General features: G+C 45.6%; 1 protein-coding gene across 1 annotated transcript in view; it reads left to right on the top strand.

The window, feature by feature from the left end:
• Positions 1-21039, top strand: part of LOC121543511 (receptor-type tyrosine-protein phosphatase U-like) — a 433678-nt gene that overhangs the window by 351221 nt on the left and 61418 nt on the right. The window contains exons 22-26 of the mRNA XM_041853422.1: positions 843-940; positions 6103-6219; positions 15058-15212; positions 15527-15662; positions 16347-16496. Of these exons, the coding sequence (XP_041709356.1) occupies positions 843-940; positions 6103-6219; positions 15058-15212; positions 15527-15662; positions 16347-16496 (656 nt within the window). The remainder of the gene's footprint in view (positions 1-842; positions 941-6102; positions 6220-15057; positions 15213-15526; positions 15663-16346; positions 16497-21039) is intronic.

Below are 21039 nucleotides of genomic sequence, written 5' to 3'. Positions count from 1 at the left end.
GTGTGTGTGTGTGAGAGCCTACAGATCTCCCTCTGTCAATCATCCACACCTGTGATCTCGTACTAAGCAGCAGTTTGGGTGCACGGACTGTGTGTATGTTTGTGCGTGCGTGCGTGAATGCTCATGTATACATCCGTTTCCTTTTTGTGTGTATGCATGCTTTTCCATGCGTGCATGTTTGGACGTGTAGATTTAATGGATACACACCCTAGCATCAGTTGAACTCTTTCCTAGTATGTGTCTAGCTACTCAGGAGTTTCAGTTCCCATGAGGCTTCCAGAACAAAGTCACTCAAGGTCTCATCTGCCGCTTATCTTTCACAAACACTCCTCTCAGAGTAGAGGGAGAGAGAGAGAGGGAAAGAGAGAGAAATTAACAATACATCTCTCTGTGAGCTTCTCATGCGTGTTCCTGGTTTTAAACGAGTTCTTCCTATTCTTAAAGTGTCTTCCTCAGATCAATGTAACTGGCTCCTGGACCTCGGGGGCCTTATCATCTGTTTTTTGTTTCACCTGTCACTTCTCAAACTTCTCATACTGAGCCAATGTTCGTTGGCACAGACCAATGAAAACTCTGCTATGAAGCACTGTACAGGACAACTATAATTACAGTAGGGCATGTGACCTTCCCAGGAAAAACTATTTGGCCCTACTTATAACCTAGGTGTACTGTACTTCATAGCTGCATGTGCCTTGATCCTGTGTCCAAGAAAAGTGACTTAGTACAGTGGTATCAGGTCACGTGGTCAGCAAACAATACTGGTCCTAGTCAAGTTGTATGTACAGCAAACTGTTTTTGACTGACATGGTTGATGTGATGGTTTTTCCCTCTCTGTCCCATAGGGCCCAAACAGGAGACAGTGTATGACTTCTGGAGGATGGTGTGGCAGGAAAACTGCTTCAGCATCGTCATGATCACTAAATTGGTAGAGGTAGGCAGGGTGAGTCTCACACTCACACCTCTCTCCTCATACACACCTCTCACACACCTATCCCATCCATCCATTCATAGAGCTCTTCAATTACCAGTAGAATCATAAGTGCAAAGGGGGACACAATTTAATTTCCTCTGTACTGTATTCAGGTCCCTGCTATTTGCTCAGACAGACATCATTATTAGAGTAATTGAACCACCAGCAGAATGTAAACGCTATAGTAAGGGTCTCATTATTTTCTTCTGAAGTCCTAAATATAGACACAGTGGTCAGGATGACAAATTGTTTCTATCAATATCAGTACATCCATCCTTTGTGCCTTAATGGAAAACATTAGTGGTGGCCCAGTTCTAGATATTATGTTCCCCATCATTAAATACCATTATAGTTACCTCCTCTATCTATGGAAGAACTGGTTGATTTTGTTGGAGCTGAATTTAAGTATAATTGTTCTGTGTCTTCTTTCCTTAAATGTATTTCATGCTGAGCAGTAGGTAACATAATTCACCAACAAGTAACAAACTGTCAAGAGGAGTAAAACAAGTTTGTCCACTATGGGCATATCTATTTATTATGGCCATCAAAATGTTAACTATTAAAATCAGATCCAACAATAATATCAAGGGATTAGAAATCCTGGGCTTAAAAACAAAGGTGTCATTGTACGCTGATGATTCATGTTTTCTTTTAAATCCACAACTTGAATCCCTCCACAGCCTCATAGAGGATCGAGATACATTTTCTAACCTCTCTGGATTACAACCAAATGATGATAAATGTACTATATTAGGTATTAGATCACAAAAAAATAAAAAATGTACATTACCATGTAGCTTCCACCGTGTTTGGAGGAAGAAGAAGGATGAGTACAACCCCAAGAACACCATCCCAACCGTGAAGCATGGAGGTGGAAACATCATTCTTTGGGGATGCTTTTCTGCAAAGGGGACAGGACGACTGCACCGTATTGAGGGGAGGATGGATGGGGCCATGTATCGCGAGATCTTGGCCAACAACCTCCTTCCCTCAGTAAGAGCATTGAAGATGGGTCGTGGCTGGGTCTTCCAGCATGACAACGACCCGAAACACACAGCCAGGGCAACTAAGGAGTGGCTCCGTAAGAAGCATCTCAAGGTCCTGGAGTGGCCTAGCCAGTCTCCAGACCTGAACCCAATAGAAAATCTTTGGAAGGAGCTGAAATTCCATATTGCCCAGTGACAGCCCTGAAACCTGAAGGTCTGTATGGAGGAGTGGGCCAAAATCCCTGCTGCAGTGTGTGCAAACCTGGTCAAGACCTACAGGAAACGTATGATCTCTGTAATTGCAAACAAAGGTTTCTGTACCAAATATTAAGTTCTGCTTTTCTGATGTATCAAATACTGATGTCATGCAATAAAATGCAAATGAATTACTTAAAAATCATACAATGTGATTTTCAGGATTTTTGTTTTAGATTCTGTCTCTCACAGTTGAAGTGTTCCTATGATAAAAATTACAGACCTCTACATGCTTTGTAAGTAGGAAAACCTGCAAAATCGGCAGTGTATCAAATACTTGTTCTCCCCACTGTACTCGGAATACATTTTCCCAAATGAAATAAATGATCTCACTCCAGTACATTTTAATAGAAAGTTAGCAAAAATAGATAAGATCTTGCTACCATGGAAAGGTAAATACCTGTCTATTTGTGGAAAAATCCCCCTGATTAACTCTTTAGTATTATCCCAGTTTACATACAGTGGGGAAAAAAAGTATTTAGTCAGCCACCAATTGTGCAAGTTCTCCCACTTAAAAAGATGAGAGAGGCCTGTAATTTTCATCATAGGTACACGTCAACTATGAGAGACAAATTGAGAAAAAATTATCCAGAAAATCACATTGTAGGATTTTTTATGAATTTATTTGCAAATTATGGAGGAAAATAAGTATTTGGTCACCTACAAACAAGCAAGATTTCTGGCTCTCACAGACCTGTAACTTCTTCTTTAAGAGGCTCCTCTGTCCTCCACTCGTTACCTGTATTAATGGCACCTGTTTGTACTTGTTATCAGGATAAAATACACCTGTCCACAACCTCAAACAGTCACACTCCAAACTCCACAATGGACAAGACCAAAGAGCTGTCAAAGGACACCAGAAACAACATTGTAGACCTGCACCAGGCTGGGAAGACTGAATCTGCAATCGGTAAGCAGCTTGGTTTGAAGAAAACAACTGTGGGAGCAATTATTAGGAAATGGAAGACATACAAGACCACTGATAATTTCCCTCGATCTGGGGCTCCACACAAGATCTCACCCCGTGGGGTCAAAATGATCACAAGAACGGTGAGCAAAAATCCCAGAACCACACGGGGGGACCTAGTGAATGACCTGCAGAGAGCTGGGACCAAAGTAACAAAGCCTACCATCAGTAACACATTACGCCGCCAGGGACTCAAATCCTGCAGTGCCAGACGTGTCCCCCTGCTTAAGCCAGTACATGTCCAGGCCCGTCTGAAGTTTGCTAGAGTGCATCTGGATGATCCAGAAGAGGATTGGGAGAATGTCATATGGTCAGATGAAACCAAAATAGAACTTTTTGGTAAAAACTCAACTCGTCGTGTTTGGAGGACAAAGAATGCTGAGTTGCATCCAAAGAACACCGTACCTACTGAGAAGCATGGGGGTGGAAACATCATGCTTTGGGGCTGTTTTTCTGCAAAGGGACCAGGACGACTGATCTGTGTAAAGGAAAGAATGAATGGGGCCATGTATCATGAGATTTTGAGTGAAAACCTCCTTCCATCAGCAAGGGCATTGAAGATGAAACGTGGCTGGGTCTTTCAGCATGAAAATTATCCCAAACACACCGCCCGGGCAACAAAGGAGTGGCTTCGTAAGAAGCATTTCAAGGTCCTGGAGTGGCCTAGCCAGTCTCCAGATCTCAACCCCATAGAAAATCTTTGGAGGGAGTTGAAAGTCCGTGTTGCCCAGCGACAGCCCCAAAACATCACTGCTCTAGAGGAGATCTGCATGGGGGAATTATCACGATCGTCATACATAGAGGAGGACCAAGGCGCAGCGTTGAAGGCGAACATATTTATTTATAGAATGATCACACGATCAAAACAACAAAACGATGACGTGACAGTCAATGGTAATAGACAAACCAAATACGAACAAGAAACCACAATGAAGGAGTGCCAAACGGCTACCTAAGTATGACTCCCAATCAGAGACAACGAGCTACAGCCGTCTCTGATTGGGAGCCACCCTGGCCAACATAGATCTACAAAACGACGCACACCACTGGCTTGGTGTGGGGAGCAGGAGCGAGCCGGGCTGTCGAAGCGCACCACTGACTTGGTGCGGGGAGCAGGAACGGGCCGAGCCGGGCTGACGAGCGCACCACTGACTTGGTGCGGGGAGCAGGAACGGGCCGAGCCGGGCTGGCCGAGCGCACCACTGACTTGGGGCGGGAGCAGGAACGGGCCGAGCCGGGCTGACGAGCGCACCACTGACTTGGTGCGGGAGCAGGAACGGGCCGAGCCGGGCTGACGAGCGCACCACTGACTTGGTGCGGGGAGCAGGAACAGGCCGGACCGTACTGGGGACACACACCACTGGTCCTACGCAGGGATCTGGAATGGGCCGGACCGGACTGGTAACACACCCCAGTACCTCTCGCCGTGCCTCTACACCTTCCACCCCCTCTTCGACCAGTGGCCCCCGTAACCTGGCGGCCTCCTCTGCCAATCCGCTGGGCCGCTCTGCCGCGGTCTCCTGCTGGCCCGTCGTCCACGGCTTTAGCCCCCCCCTAAAAAATTTATTTTCGTCTCTCCTACCGGTGGACCAGGTCTCCATGTCCCTCGCCAGCCTTTCGCCCTTCTGCCACAATGTCAAGCCCTTCTCTTCCTCACTCGGCTTGACCCAGTCGAGGAGGCGAAGGAGATCTGCTAGAGATCTCCCTGGCGATGGCTCCTGGACACGCTGCTTGGTCAAATCTTGGTGGTTTCTTCTGTCACGATCGTCTAGAACAGATGATGACCAAGGCGCAGCGTTGAAGGCAAACATATTTATTTATAGAATGATCACACGATCAAAACAACAAAACGATGACGTGACAGTCAATGGTAATACACAAACCAAATACGAACAAGAAACCACAATGAAGGAGTGCCAAACGGCTACCTAAGTATGACTCCCAATCAGAGACAACGAGCTACAGCCGTCTCTGATTGGGAGCCACCCTGGCCAACATAGATCTACAAAACCAGAAAGTGAAACCTAGAACACACATAGACTATACACACCCTGGCTCAACATATTAGAGTCCCCAGAGCCAGGGCGTGACAGGAATGGGCCAAAATACCAGCAACAGTGTGTGAAAACCTTGTGAAGACTTACAGAAAATGTTTGACCTGTGTCATTGCCAACAAAGGGTATGTAACAAAGTATTGAGAAACTTTAGTTATTGACCAAATACTTATATTCCACCATAATTTGCAAATAAATTCATAAAAAATCCTACAATGTGATTTTCTGGAATTTATTTCTTCCTTTTGTCTGTCATAGTTGACGTGTACCTATGATGAAAAGTACAGGCCTCTCTCATCTTTTTAAGTGGGAGAACTTGCACAATTGGTGGCTGACTAAATACTTTTTTTCCCCACTGCATATATATATATATATATATATTTGCGAGAAAAAACAAATGTGGGAATTGAAGTGATGCAGACAATTACATTGATGGAAGTTACATCTATCAGCAATATTAAAGCTGGTCAAACACATGTCAAACACATTTCTGTGACTATCATTGTATGTGTCACGTCTCCTCCCATTGCTCCCCTCCGGCGCTGTGATTCGCCGGTCTACTGAGCCACCGGTCTGAGCGCACCACCTCGGCAACACCGGAATGGAAACCCAACGCACCCTAATCACCTCCAGTGCACCTGCACCTCATCATCTCACCACCACCCCTATTTAGCCCTGGACTGTTCAGTACTGTGTTGTGTGTGATTGTTAAGCTTTGTGTCGTTTATTCTATCTTTGTTATTTCGCTTTCTCATTGTTAAGTAAACCTTGACCTTGTTAATTCCTGCGTCTGCGTCCTGCTTCTTCGTATACTCAGTACGCGTCACAGTATGCATTGTTTATCAAATGTTATTTGTCTCTGTTGACCAGGTGAAATGCTGTAAATACTGGCCTGATGACCGTGAGATGTATGGAGACATCAAGATCACACTGCTGAAGACGGAAACACTGGCAGAGTACACAGTTCGTACTTTTGCCTTGGAGAGGGTAAGTCCAACCATTCTGTACCTGCACATTTTTTACATTGAGTCAGTCTACGTCTATGACCAATATCACATGGCTTTTACTTATACAGGACAAATCCCAGCTATTACTAAGGATCTTTCCCACATTCTTTCCTTATTTTGGTTTCTTATGGCTTCACTTCTCAAACATACCATGATGGCATTGTTTCTTCAGCCAGCGTTTCCAGGCAGTATTCTATTATAGAGAGTCTGTGATGTTCATTAGTCCAACTGAACAGAACCAGCATTCAATCTGTCTCAATTATGAGGTGCTTCTGTTGTGGCTGCATCCTACCCAGAGAACATGGATCCACAGAGGCCTCTTTGACTCTGTGTGATAAAAGCACTTGGCTGACATATAGCAGCCTGACTAGAGAGGTTATAGTAGGAAATAATACTCTGGCTCTATGGTTCATTCCTCTCCTTTGTTACTGAGTTGGCCCCTGTACCAGTCTACTTCCCAATACTCATAAACATTGCAGAGACAGCAGCAGTTGGCATACACTGATTTGAGTAGACGGTGTCTTACTGCCTGACGATGCATAGAGATTAGAATAAACAACAGCTCCTGATGTACAGACCGAGGTGACTCAGAGACGATGACTATCGAGGGCCCTCTGATTAAATATGCCTGCAGTGAGAGGATTTAATAACTCAAGCTACTTAAACTCCCCCTCTCTGCTACACCGCTGAGGCGTTGCTGCTTCTACGATGACAGCGCCTGCGTTTTAAGTGTTCGTTGCTCTCAGTGGGCCATCCTGTCAATCAACGCCAGGGTCTCTCCATGGAACGGCTCAGAGCAACTCTGCGGAGTGACAGTGGCACAAACACGGCATTATCGTTTCACTGTTTCCGCCACTCTCCGCGGGAGCACTACTGTATGGCACTTATCGAGCAGAGATTTTAGGAGAAGTTGACAGTTTGTTTTCACTGCGCCTCGTCTTCTGAGTAAATTTTTTGGGGGTCTCTCCCTATCTCTCTCTCTTCAAATCTTTGCTTTACTTTGTCAACTCGGCTCAGAGGAGGAAATTGCAGTGATGCGTCTGCTGCCTAGCTCCCCATTGAGCACAAGCCTCCTCAGGCACAGAGTAAAGCCTAGCGCTGGCTGTCAGATTGCAGCTGGAGTTAATGTGTCACATCCATGGTGGAGAGTTAAAACACACATGGGGATTCCAGTCCCACAGGACCATGTAGTCCATGCTTCACTGTAGCTGTACCGTACTGTAGGTGTACTCAACAATAGTGTCAGTTTGTTGCTGGATATCTTGACATTTAGAAAAAATGAAAAGCTGAAATGTCTTGAGTCAATACGTATTCAACCCCCTTGTTATGGCAAGCCTAAAGAAGTTCAGGATAAAACATTTATTTCCACAAGTCACATAATACTTTGCATGGACTCACTCTGTGTGCAATAATAGCGTTTAACATGATTTTGAATGACTACCTCATCTCTGTACCCCACACATACAATTATCTGTAAGGTCCCTCAGTCGAGCAGTGAATTTCAAACACAGATTCAACCGCAAAGACAAGGGAGTTTTCCAATGCCTCGCAAAGAAGGGCACCTATTGGTAGAGGGGTAAAAAAAAAAAAAAAAAGAAGACATTAAATATCCCATTGAACATGGTGAAGTTAGTAATTACACTTTGGATGGTGTATCAATACATCCAGTCACTACAACGATACAGGCGTCCTTCCTAACTCAGTTGCCGGAGAGGAAGAAAACCGCGCAGAGATTTCACCATGATGCCAATGGTAATTTTAAAAGAGTTCGAGTTTAATGGCAGTGATAGGAGAAAACTGAGGATGGATTTCAAGCATATTGGTTGCTGCATCATGTTATGGGTATTCTTGTAATCGTTAAGGACTGGGGAGTTTTTCAGTATAAAAAATAAACGGAGTGGAGCTAAGCACGGGCAAAATCCTAAAGGAAAACCTGATTCAGTCTGCTTTCCACCATTTTCATTTACGTCTTTTAGCAGACGCTCTTATCCAGAGCGACTTACACCAGACATTAGGAGATGAATTCACCTTTCAGCAGGACAATTTCAGCAGGACAATTTCTCTTCACAACTGGCTATGTGATTATTGTAGCTCAATGGGTGTAACTTTTGTTGACAACTTCGATACCTTTTGGAAACAAAATATATTTTTTTAAGGAGGATGAGATCCACCCAAATCATTTGGGTTCCTGGATCCTTTCACAGCATTATAAGGCTGCGTTGAGACAATGACTTATCAATGACACAAGCCCAGCTCAGTTAATCCCTACCATTGTGATGCTGAGCAAATGTACATTATACCAGGGGCGTTGGTAGACACAATGTAAGTAACCTAATTTATGTCCCTCTAACTGCCCTGAATGCTTCTGCTGATCCTAAAGCTATTGTATGCAGTAATAATGTGCCTATGAACCAGATTTATACTGTTAGCACTGAAGCGGTGTGCCCTAGTAGAAAGTCCACTGTGTGCAGCTCACCCTGCACTAACATAAATAACATGAGCATATCTACTTCTGCTCAGCTTCCCAGTAAAGCAATGAAAACAAGTAAGCATCCCAGAAGAAAAGTGCTCAAAATAGCCCACGTTAACATATGTAGCTTAAGAAACAAGGTTCATGAAATCAATAATTTGCTAGTAACAGATGACATTCATATTCTGACTATCTCTGAAACTCACTTAGATAATACCTTTGATGACACAGTGGTAGCAATACAAGGTTATAACATTTACAGAAAATACAGTAATGCCAGTGCTGGAGGTGTTGCTGTTTATATTCAGAACCACTTTCCTTTTAGTTTTTACTCTACCTAACAGACAACTAGTAAAAGCTCAAACCAAGTTTATTCACCCACTGGGTCACACAGCTGCATAAGACAAAGACATGTTCCCACCAGCACAAGTATTTATACCCCACTTTAGATGGAGTCTCCTCCTTTTCTCTAAACATGACATATTTGTTGCTAGGCAGGAAGTTAAGTGATGTGGGTAATAAACTGTTCCTTCTTCATTAATTTGACCTGACCTGACCTCGGCCCCCATTCCTCACTAATCCACAGCTATCCACCCTTATCAGTGACCCCACCATGTACATTCCTCCTACATATAACCATTAACTTCTGGTGTAGCAAGTATTTCAAATTACAACCCAACAACTGAAACCAGACTGTGGCCCTTCTCCTCTCCATAGGATACCTAATATCTAGCAATAACATGTTCTGACAGAATGTAAACTTTCTGCATTCTCCTCTCTCCCTCAGTAACATGAATAAGGATAATTCAAGTTTAGAAGTCAGAACCCATCACTGTACATCTTAGAGGATCTCCTGTTGAATACTGTTGAAGTAATATGGCTACAGGTTCATCTGCCTCACAGAAAGCCCATTCTTGTGGGAAGCTGCTATAGACCACCAAGTGCTAACAGTCAGTATCTGGATAACGTGTGAAATGCTTGATAATGTATGTGATATCAACAGAGAGGTATCTTTTCTGGGTGATTTTAAATATTGACTGGCTTTCATCAAGCTGCCCACTCAAGAAAAAGCTTCAAACTGTAACCAGTGCCTGCAACCTGGTTCAGGTTATCAGTCAACCTACCAGGGTAGTTACAAACAGCACAGGAATTAAATTATCAACATGTATTGATCACATCTTTACTAATGCTGCAGAAATGTGATTTAAAGCAGTATCCAAATCCATAGGATGTAGTGATCACAATATAGTTGCCATATCTAGGAAAACCAAAGTTCCAAAGGCTGGGCCAAATATAGTGTATAAGAGGTCATACAATAAGTTTTGTAGTTATTCCTATGTTGTTGATGTAAAGAATATTTGTTGGTCCGTGGTATGTAATGACGAGCAAACAGACGCTGCACATTTATGAAATTGCTCTTTTCAGTTACTAATAACCTTGCACCCATTAAGAAAATGACTGTAAAAACTGTTAAATCCCTGTGGATTGATGAGGAATGTAAAAGTTGTATGGTTGAGAGGGATGAGGCAAAAGGAATGGCAAATAAGTCTGGCTGCACAACCGATTGGCAAACGTATTGCAAATTGAGAAATCATGTGACTAAACTGAATAAAAAGAAGAAGAAATTACACAATGAAACAAAGGTAAGTGACATAAAGAATGATAGTAAAAAGCTTTGCAGCACCTTAAATGAAATTTTGGGGAAAAAAAGCAAACTCAGCTCCATCATTCATTGAATCTCATAGCTCATTCATCACAAAAACCGACTGATATTGCCGACTACTTTTAATGACTTTTTCATTGGCAAGATTAGCACACTTAGGCATGACATGCCAGCAACAAACACTGACACTACACATCCAAGTATATCTGACCAAACTATGAAAGACAAGCATTGTAATTTTGAATTTCGTAAAGTAAGTGTGGAAGAGGTGAAAAAATGATTGCTGTCTAACAACAATGACAAGCCACCGGGGTCTGACAACTCGGATAGAAAATTACTGATAATAGCGGACGATATTGCCACATATTTTCAATTTCAGCCTACTAGAAAGTGTGTGCCCCCAGGCCTGGAGGGAAGCAAATGTCATTCCATTACCTAAGAATAGTAAAGCCCCCTTTACTGGCTCAAATAGCCGACCAATCAGCCTGTTACCAACCCTTAGTAAATGTTTGGAAAAAATTGTTTGACCAGATACAATGCTATTTTACAGTAAACAAATTGACAAGACTTTCAGCACGCTTATAGGGAAGGACATTCAACATGCACAGCACTTACACAAATGACTGATGATTGGCTGAGAGAAATGTATGATAAAAAGATTATGCAGCTTTTTACATTATCTTTGAGTAAAGCCAGTGTGGCTATGTATGCGGATGACTCAACACTATACACATCAGCTACTACAGCGACTGAAATGACTGCAACAATTAACAAAGAACTGCAGTTAGTTTCAGAGTAGGTGGCAAGGAATAAGTTAGTCCTAAATTATTCTAAAACTAAAAGCATTGTATTTGGGACAAATCATTCACTAATACCTGAACTAAATCTTGTAATGAATAATGTGGAAATTGAGCAAGTGGAGGCGACTAAACTGCTTGGAGTAACCCTGGATTGTAAACTGCCAAGGTCAAAACATATTGATACAACAGTAGCTAAAATGGGGAAAAGTCTGTCCATAATAAAGCGCTACTCTACCTTCTTAACAGCACTATCAACAAGGCAGGCCCTAGTTTTGTCGCACCTGGACTACTGTTCAGGTTGCAATTGGCAAAGAATAGGGCAGCACGGCTGGCCCTTGGATGTACACAGAGAGCTAACATCAATAATATGCATATCAATCTCTCCTGGCTCAAAGTGGAGGAGAGATTGTCTTCATCACTACTTTGTGAGAGGTATTGACATGTTGAATGCAAAGAGCTGTCTGTTTGAACTGCTGGGGCACAGCTCGGACACCCATGCATACCCCACAAGCCATTCCACAAGTGGTCTCTTCACAGTCCCCAAGTCCAGAACAGAATATGGGAAATGGGAGGCGCACAGTAATACATAGAGCCATGACTACATGGAACTCTATTCCACATCAAGTAACTGATGCAAGCCGTAAAATTAGATTTAAAAAACATGGAACAGCGGTGACTTTGAAGCAGCACAAACAGGCACAGACACATGCATACACACGATAACATACACACTTGTCACGTTGTATAATGATAGAAGACAGGCGCAGGAATACGTAATCGTTTTTTTTATTTCTCTACCAAACATAAGGTACGTCATGAAAAACACAGGGATGTAACCCAAAGAAAAGAGCGAGGTGTAAACCTCTAAATAATACACGGGACGAGACCCGTAATAACAAGTGCACAATTACACGGTATGTAAACCGTAATACAATGTACTTTAGCACGAAAGCCGATACAACAGAGCACAGGTACTCATGAGACCAACAGACAATGGTCAATAATCAACAAGGACAATGGGGAACTGAGGGCACATATATACACATACTAATCAGGGGGAATGGGAACCAGGTGTGCGTAATGAGACGACAGTCCGGGGTTGGTGGTAATGATCCAGGTCAGTGACGCCTAGAAGGCCGGTGACGTAGACCTCCGAAGCGGAATGAGCAGCAGTACCGGGGGGATCCGTGACAGCACTATACACACACGTACAGTACCTTGCAAAAGTATTCATCCCCCTTGGCGTTTTTCCTATTTTGTTGTATTACAACCTGTAATCTTATTTTTATTTGGATTTCATGTAATGGACATACACAAAATAGTCCAAATTGGTGAGGTGAAATAAAAAAAAGTACTTGTTTAAAGAAATTCAAAAGAAGTGGTGCGTGCATATGTATTCACCCCCTTTGCTATGAAGCCCCTAAAATAAGATCTGGTGCAACCAATTACCATCAGAAGTCACATAATTAGTTAAATAAAGTCCACCTGTGTGCAATCTAAGTGTCACATGATCTGTCACATGATCTCAGTATATATACACCTGCTCTGAAAGGCCCCAGAGTCTGCAACACCACTAAGCAAGGGGCACCACCAAGCAAGCGGCACCATGAAGACCAAGGAGGTCTCCAAACAGGTCAGGGACAAAGCTGTGGAGAAGTACAGATCAGGGTTGGGTTATAAAAAAATATCGAAAATGTTGAACATCCCACGGAGCACCATTAAATCCATTATAAAAAAATTGAAAGAATATGGCACCACAACAAACCTGCCAAGAGAGGGCCGCCCACCAAAACTCACGGCCCAGGCAATCAGAAAGGCAACACTGAGACCAAAGACAACCCTGAATGAGCTGCAAAGCTCCACAGCGGAGATTGGAGTATCTGTCCATAGGACCACTTTAAGCCGTACATGCCACAGAGCTGAGCTTTACGGAAAAGTGGCCAGGAAAATGCCATTACTTAAAGAAAAAAATAAGCAAACATGTTTGGTGTTCGCCAAAAGGCATGTGGGAGACTCCTCAAACATATGGAAGAAGGTACTCTGGTCAGATGAGACTAAAATTGAGCTTTTTGGCCATCAAGAAAAAAACGCTAGGTCTGGCGCAAACCCAATGCCTCTCATCACCCCGAGAACACCGATGTTTTTCATCGGCAGGGACTGGGAAACTGGTCAGAACTGAAAGAATGATGGATGGCGCTAAATACAGGGAAATTCTTGAGGGAAACCTGTTTCAGTCTTCCAGAGATTTCAAATCAAATCAAATCAAATCAAATTTTATTGGTCACATGCGCCGAATACAACAGGTGCAGACATTACAGTGAAATGCTTACTTACAGCCCTTAACCAACAGTGCATTTATTTTAAACAAAAAAAGTAAGAATAAAACAACAACAAAAAAGTGTTGAGAAAAAAAAGAGCAGAAGTAAAATAAAGTGACAGTAGGGAGGCTATATATACAGTAAAATAAAGTGACAGTAGGGAGGCTATATATACAGGGGGGTACCGTTGCATAGTCAATGTATTTGAGACTGGGACGGAGGTTCACTTTCCAGCAGGACATTGACCCTAAGCATACTGCTAAAGCAACACTCGAGAGGTTTAAGGGGAAACATTTAAATGTCTTGGAATGGCCTAGTCAAAGCCCAGACCTCAATCCAATTGAGAATTGAATTGAATTGAATTGGGCGGCAGGTAGCTTAGTGGTTAAGAGCGTTGTGCCAGTAACCGAAAGGTTGCTGGTTTTAATCCCCGAGCCGACTAAGTGAAAAATCTGTCGATGTGCCCTTGAGCAAGGCACTTAACCCTAATTGCTCCTGTAAGTCGCTCTGGATAAGAGCGTCTGCTAAATGACTAAAATGTAAATGTACTTAAAGATTGTTGTACACCAACGGAACCCATCCAACTTTAAGGAGCAGGAGCAGTTTTGCCTTGAAGAATGGGCAAAAATCCCAGTGGCTAGATGTGCCAAGCTTATAAAGACATACCCCAAGAGACTTGCAGATGTAATTGCTACAAAACGTTGGTCTACAACGTATTGACTTTGGGGGGGGTGAATAGTTATGCACGCTCAGGTTTTCAGTTTTTTTGTCTAATTTCTTGTTTGTTTCACCCCAAAAAATATTTTGCATCTTCAAAGTGGTAGGCATGTTGTGTAAATCAAATGATACAAACTCCCCAAAAATCCATTTTAATTCCAGGTTGTAATGCAACAAAATAGGAAAAATACCAAGGGGGGTGAATACTTTCGCTAGCCACTGTACACATTAATTTTGTATTGTAGATATGTGGTAGTGGTGGAGTAGGGGCCTGAGGGCACACAGTGTGTTGTGAAATCTGTGAATGTACTGTTATGTTTTTAAAATTGTATAACTGCCTTAATTTTGCTTGACCCCAGGAAGAGTAGCTGCCACCTTGGTAGCAGCTAATTGGGATCCATAATAAATACAAATAAAAAATATTAAACACATGGCCAAATCTACACTGGAGTTGCTTACCAAGAAGGCAGTGAATGTTCCTGAGTGGCAGAGTTACAGTTTTGACTTAAATCTACTTGAAAATCTATGGCAAGACCTGAAAATGGTTGTCTAGCAATGATCAACAACCAATTTGACAGAGCTTGAAGAATTTTGAAAAGAATAATGGGCAAATGTTGCAAAGCTCTTAGAGACGTACCCAGAAAGACTCACACCTGTAATCACTGCCAAAGGTGCTCCTACAAAGTATTGACAGGGGTGTGAATACTTATGTAAATGAGATATCTGTTTGCATTTTCAATAAATTTGCTAACATTTCTAAAAACATGTTTTCACTTTGTCATTATGGGGTATTGTGTGTAGACTCATGTAATCTTATTTTTATTATTATTCTGATGCTGTGTTTCCACAGAGGGGCTACTCAGCTAAACACGAGGTGCGTCAGTTCCACTTCACGTCCTGGCCGGATCATGGGGTTCCCTACCACGCCACAGGCCTGCTGGCCTTCATACGGCGGGTCAAAGCATCCACGCCCCACGATGCCGGACCCGTGGTCGTCCACTGCAGGTCAATGCACACTGCACTACACCACTTCCTGCTAGCTGTCAATGCTCATGCAACCATTACTACTTTGTGTTTTCAAAGCTTTAATGCTTAGTCCCAGTGGGCAAAACTGGTTGAAATGACGTCATTATAATCAGTTTTACATTCGTTATGAGCCCTGATTGTATTATTTTCATGTCACCCAAAGAAAGAGAGCCAAGAGTTGCTTTTGACCCTTATCTGAATGCTGTTATTACAGTATTGTATGTGAAGGCTTATCCTAAAGGGTCAAAGGTCAGTGAGAGTGACATGCTGTTCTCCCTGTGTCTCTGTGTCAGTGTGGGGGCGGGACGCACAGGCTGCTACATCGTGCTGGACGTCATGCTGGACATGGCCGAGTGTGAGGGCGTGGTGGACATCTACAACTGTGTCAAAACCCTCTGCTCACGACGCATTAACATGATCCAGACAGAGGTGAGTGGGCTGGCCACCCGCCCAATCTAGCATCCCAACCTACAGTACATTTCAGTGGGGAAAGATAAAAGGAGTCACACCGCTCTGGTCTCCTTACATATGTATTGCCTGTATTGTGTTTGGGAAACTCAGAGAGTGAGGGGAATATTTTAGCCTAGCTCCCCCACGGGGACTTGTGTATAGGTCGATGGTTTCTGAGATGCGAAGGCTTACATTGTCTCAGTGCCTCACAGAATCACGTGGCTTTTCTTTCGATGATATAGCATATCTTAACCTTATTATGTAAATCCAATATTGGTATAGCTGTTTATTACATTTGTAGTTATTTGCAGGGGTGCTCTAATTAAATATATACACCGCAAGTGTTTGTTTATTTAGACTTATTTATTCAGTCTCCCACCGCTCTTTGATACACTGTACAATAGTATAGCTTATGTTTAATTCACATCATGGCAGGTAATGAGATTTCTCTCTCACCACCCCTCCACACCTCGTACTCTTTCTTTGTGATATCATCCTATGTTCTTCATGTTCTTACTCTCTCTGTTCTGTTGTTCTCTCTCGCTCTCTCACGCTCTTTTGCTCTCGCTCTCTCTCTCTCCATACCCCCCTCTCTCCCCCCTTTCTCTCTCGCTCTCTCTCTCCATACCCCCCTCTCTCTCCCCCCTTTCTCTCTCTCTGCAGGAGCAGTACATATTCATCCATGATGCCATCCTGGAGGCTTGTCTGTGTGGAGAGACGGCCATCTTGGTGAATGAGTTTGCCCTCACCTACAAAGACATGCTGCGGGTGGACTCTCAGAGCAACTCCTCCCAGCTACGAGAAGAGTTCCAGGTCAGTCGCACACCGGAATGAAATAATACGCCTTCTGTTTTGTTGTGAAAATTGTCAGCTTCCTGCTTCCCCTGTTTGTCTCCTGGCCTCTAGAGGTCAGCTGTGTTCCCCTTTGCCTTAGTTCTTCCTCATGTGTCCTAATTAGCTTATCCAGGTCACCTGTGCCTTGTTTCCCCTTGTGTATTTTAGCTGTGTGTTTTCCCCTTGTTTCTCACTTGGTTATTGCGTCCTGACTGTGTGTCTCCTGCTTTGTCTCACCGTGTCAGTCCTAGTAAGTTTTTGAAGTTATCTTTAGTTTGTTTTTCTCCCCTCGTGGAGTTGTTTTGTTTTGCCTCCTGTTTTGGAACATTAAATCTACTTGCCTGGAGTATTGCCTTGGGTGTTTTATTTGGGTCCTACAACATCTCCTCTGTGGCTAAGGGGTAGTACCCCCAGCTCTACACTTCTGAGACCGGAGTTCTAACCCGGATTGTGACAGAATAACCAAGTCAATCATGGACCCAGAAACACTCAGTTCCCAGGACCTGTTGGCGGTGATCATTCGACATGAGGCTTCTTTCCAGCGCCATGAAGCCGTTCTCAGCCGACAAGAGGAGCTGATGGCTAGACATTCTCAACTCCTGGCCGAAATGATGAGTTCCCTTCACCAGCTCTTTGAACGCCTCCTTGGTCCTCCCCTTCCCCCGGTCACCTCCCAGTGACGACAGGCCTTCTCGGTTGGCGGAGCCCCGACTACCACATCCCAAGCCCTTTTCTGGGGATCCAAGCTCTTGCCAGGGTTTCCTCACCCAATGCTCCCTCACCTTCGAGCTCCAACCTCAAGTTTTCCCACAGACCGTTCCAAGATTGCCTACCTCATTACCCTTCTTTCAGACAAGGCGCTCGCCTGGGCCTCTGCGGTGTGGCAGTCCCAGGAAGCCTGTTGTGACTCCCACGCTGCATTTGTAGAAGAGTTCAAGCGGGTGTTCGATCATCCTGTCAGTGGGCGGGAGGCTTCCAAGCGCCTACTGTCTCTCCGTCAGGGCCTCCGTAGCACGGCAGATTTTGCCATTGAGTTCCGAACCATAGCAGCAAGGAGCGGATGGAATGATGAAGCGCTGAGGGTCTGCTTTCAGGGAGGGTTATCTGAGCCCCTTCAAGATGAGTTAGCCACCCGTGAACCAGCTGAAGATCTCGAGTCCCTCATAGCCTTGGCCATCCGCCTGGACAATCGTCTAAGAGAGCGGAGAACGGCTCGCCGTCAGGTGTCTCAGTCCCAAGTTCCTCTGAGCAGCTCTGTTTCTCCTGTTTGGACTCCGTCATTCAGAGCTGCCCCGGCTCCTGAACTGCCCCAGGATTCCCCGGAGAGCATGCAGTTAGGCCGTTCCAGGCTTTCTTCCAACGAAAGGGAACGTCGCATGAGGGAGCCGTCGGTGCCTCTACTGCGGGGTTGCCGGCCACTTCCGCTCCACTTGCCCCGAGCTGGGAAACGCCTGTCCCCGCCCAGCTACAGGAGGGTTGTGATGGGGAAAATTAGAGCTCCTCCTACTAACGCGGTCCTAGCTATTCCAGCCACTCTGTCCTGGGAGGGCCACCAGCATCGGGTCCAGGCTATGATCGATTCCGGTGCCGCAGGTGATTTTATGGATGTAACCTTGGCTAAGGAACTTAAGATCCCTACCCAACTACTTCCTCAACCCCAGGCAGTTACAGCCTTAGATGGCAGACCTCTGGAACCAGGAAAAGTTACTGAGGCGACTCAGTCCCTGCGACTTACCATCTCTCAACACCAGCAGGAGGAGACCTTCTATCTCATTGACTCTCCCGAGTATCCTATTATCCTGGGTCACCCTTGGCTATGCAGACATAATCCCCAGATCGACTGGCCTACTGGCACCATTCTTAGCTGGGGTCCCACTTGCCAACTCACCTGCATGCTTCAGAGTTCCTCAGCCCCTAGTACCCAGTTTCAAGAGTCTGTTGACGTCTCCCGAGTCCCCAGTGTTTACCATCGGTTCAAGGCAGTGTTCAGCAAGGCCCGGGCTACTGCCTTACCGCCTCATCGCACTTATAACTGTGCCATTGATCTACTCCCTGGGTGCTGCCCTCCTAGAGGTCGGATCTTTTCCTTGTCCTCCCCGAGCACGCAGCTATGGACACCTACATTAAGGAGTCCTTGGCAGCCGGCCTCATCTATGCCTCTACTTCCCGGCTGGGGCGGGCTTCTTTTTGTTGAAAAGAAAGACGGGGGTCTGAGGCCTTGTATTGATTACCGGGGACTCAACAAGATCACGGTTCGGAATCGATACCCTCTTCCTCTCATGGCCACTGCTTTTGAGCTGCTTCAAGGGGCTTCCATTTTTACTAAGCTGGATCTCCGCAATGCTTACCATCTCGTGCGGATCCGGCCAGGAGACGAATGGAAGACGGCGTTCAACACGCCCACGGGACACTATGAATATCGGGTGATGCCGTTCGGGCTCACCAATGCCCCCGCAGTATTCCAAGCCCTGATTAATGATGTTCTCCGGGATATGCTTAATCTGTTCGTCTTCGTGTACCTGGACGATATCCTCATCTTCTCGAGGTCACTGAAGGAACATGAGGGGCATGTTAGCCGGGTTCTCCAGAGGCTCCTTGACAATCACCTCTACGTTAAGCCTGAGAAGTGTGAATTTCATGTTTCTCAGACTCAGTTTCTCGGGTTTATTGTCACTCCCGGGCACCTAGAGATGGATCCCAAGAAGGTCAAGGCGGTCCACGATTGGCCCACACCTGCCACGGTCAAGGAGGTTCAACGGTTCATTGGCTTTTCTAACTTCTATCGGAAGTTCATCAAGAATTTCAGCTCGGTGGTAGCCCCCTTGACGACGCTTACCAAGGGAGGAGGGACCAAGATTCACTGGGGTCCGGAAGCAGCAGGGGCCTTCGAGGATCTCAAGCGCCGCTTCACTTCTGCTCCGATTCTGGTGACCCCTGACCCAGAGAGACCTTTCGTGGTGGAGGTGGACGCCTCAGAGGTGGGGGTGGGAGCCGTCCTGTCACAGAGGGGTGCGGATGGGAGATTACACCCTTGTGCCTTCATGTCTCGCCGCCTGTCTGAGGCCGAGCGCAACTACCACGTGGGGGGATCTAGAGTTGCTTGCGGTAAAACTGGCCTTGGAAGAGTGGCGCCATTGGCTTGAGGGGGCTCAGCACCCTTTCCAGGTTCTCACAGACCACAAGAACCTGGAATATCTCCAACAGGCTAAGCGGATGAACCCTCGGCAAGCACGATGGTCCCTTTTCTTTAATCGATTCCAGTTCCTCCTGACTTACCGACCTGGCACCAAGAACGTCTAGCCGGATGCTCTGTCTCGAGTCTATTCTCCCGAGGTACAAGAGAAGCCCTTGGCATCGATTATTCCGAGGTCTAGGATCGTCGCACCTCTTCAGTGGGAACTAGAAAGAGGGGTACGAGAAGCTCTTGCCCATGAGCCCGATCCAGGCGGTGGTCCTGCCGGTCGCCTGTACGTTCCTCTCTCGGTTCGGGCCCGCGCTTGCAGTGGGGTCATGAGTCGCCCTTGACATGCCATCCTGGCAGTGCTCGCACACTGGAGTTCCTCCGACGGCGGTTTTGGTGGCCGTCCATCAAGAAGGACGTGCAGGTCTATGTTGAGGCCTGCCCTGTGTGCAACCAGGGAAAGTCGACACGCCAGCGACCCCCAGGGACTGCTCCATCCCTTACCTGTTCCTCGAAGGCCATGGTCACACCTTTCTCTGGACTTTGTTACGGGACTTCCTCTATCCCAGGGCAACACCGTCATCCTTGTGGTGGTAGACCGTTTCTCTAAGGCTGCCCGGTTTATTCCCCTGCCCAAGCTGCCCTCGGCTAAGGAGACTGCTGAGCTCCTCATGAACCATGTCTTCCGGATATTTGGCATTCCCCTGGACGTGGTCTCTGACCGAGGTCCCCACTCTCGTCCCGGTTTTGGGGGGCCTTCTGCAGGCTTATTGGGGCCACAGCCAGCCTATCGTCAGGATTCCATCCAGAGTCTAATGGCCAAACGGAACGGATTAATCAGGATCTGGAGACCACCCTGCGGTGTATGGCGGCCAGTAATCCCACGTCTTGGGCCACCTATATCATTTGGGCTGAATATGCCCACAACACCCTCCAGTCCTCAGCCACCGGATTGTCCCCCTTCGAATGCCAGTTCGGTTACAACCCTCCATTATTTCCAGAGGAAGAGGCGCAAGTTGGTGTTCCCTCGGCCCAGCGCTTTGTCCAACGCTGTAGGCGGACCTGGAAGAAGGCCAGGTGTACCCTACTTCGGACCTCCCAGAGATACCAAAGTCAGGCTAATCGCCACCGCCGGACGGCCCCTAGTTTCCGAGCTGGACAGAGAGTTTGGTTGGCCACTAAGAACTTGCCCCTCCGGGTCGAATCCAAGAAGCTTTCCCAGAGATACATCGGCCCTTTCCGCATTGCTAGAAAGGTTAACCCTGTTTCGTATCGTTTAGTTCTGCCTCGCTCCCTTAGAGTTAACCCCACTTTCCATGTTTCACTCCTTAAACCTGTCTT

This window comes from Coregonus clupeaformis, chromosome 28 (assembly GCF_020615455.1).
Source record: "Coregonus clupeaformis isolate EN_2021a chromosome 28, ASM2061545v1, whole genome shotgun sequence".
Lineage (NCBI taxonomy): Eukaryota > Metazoa > Chordata > Actinopteri > Salmoniformes > Salmonidae > Coregonus > Coregonus clupeaformis.
Note: the sequence above shows the minus strand (reverse complement) of the source record. Positions and strands in the feature narration are given on the sequence as shown.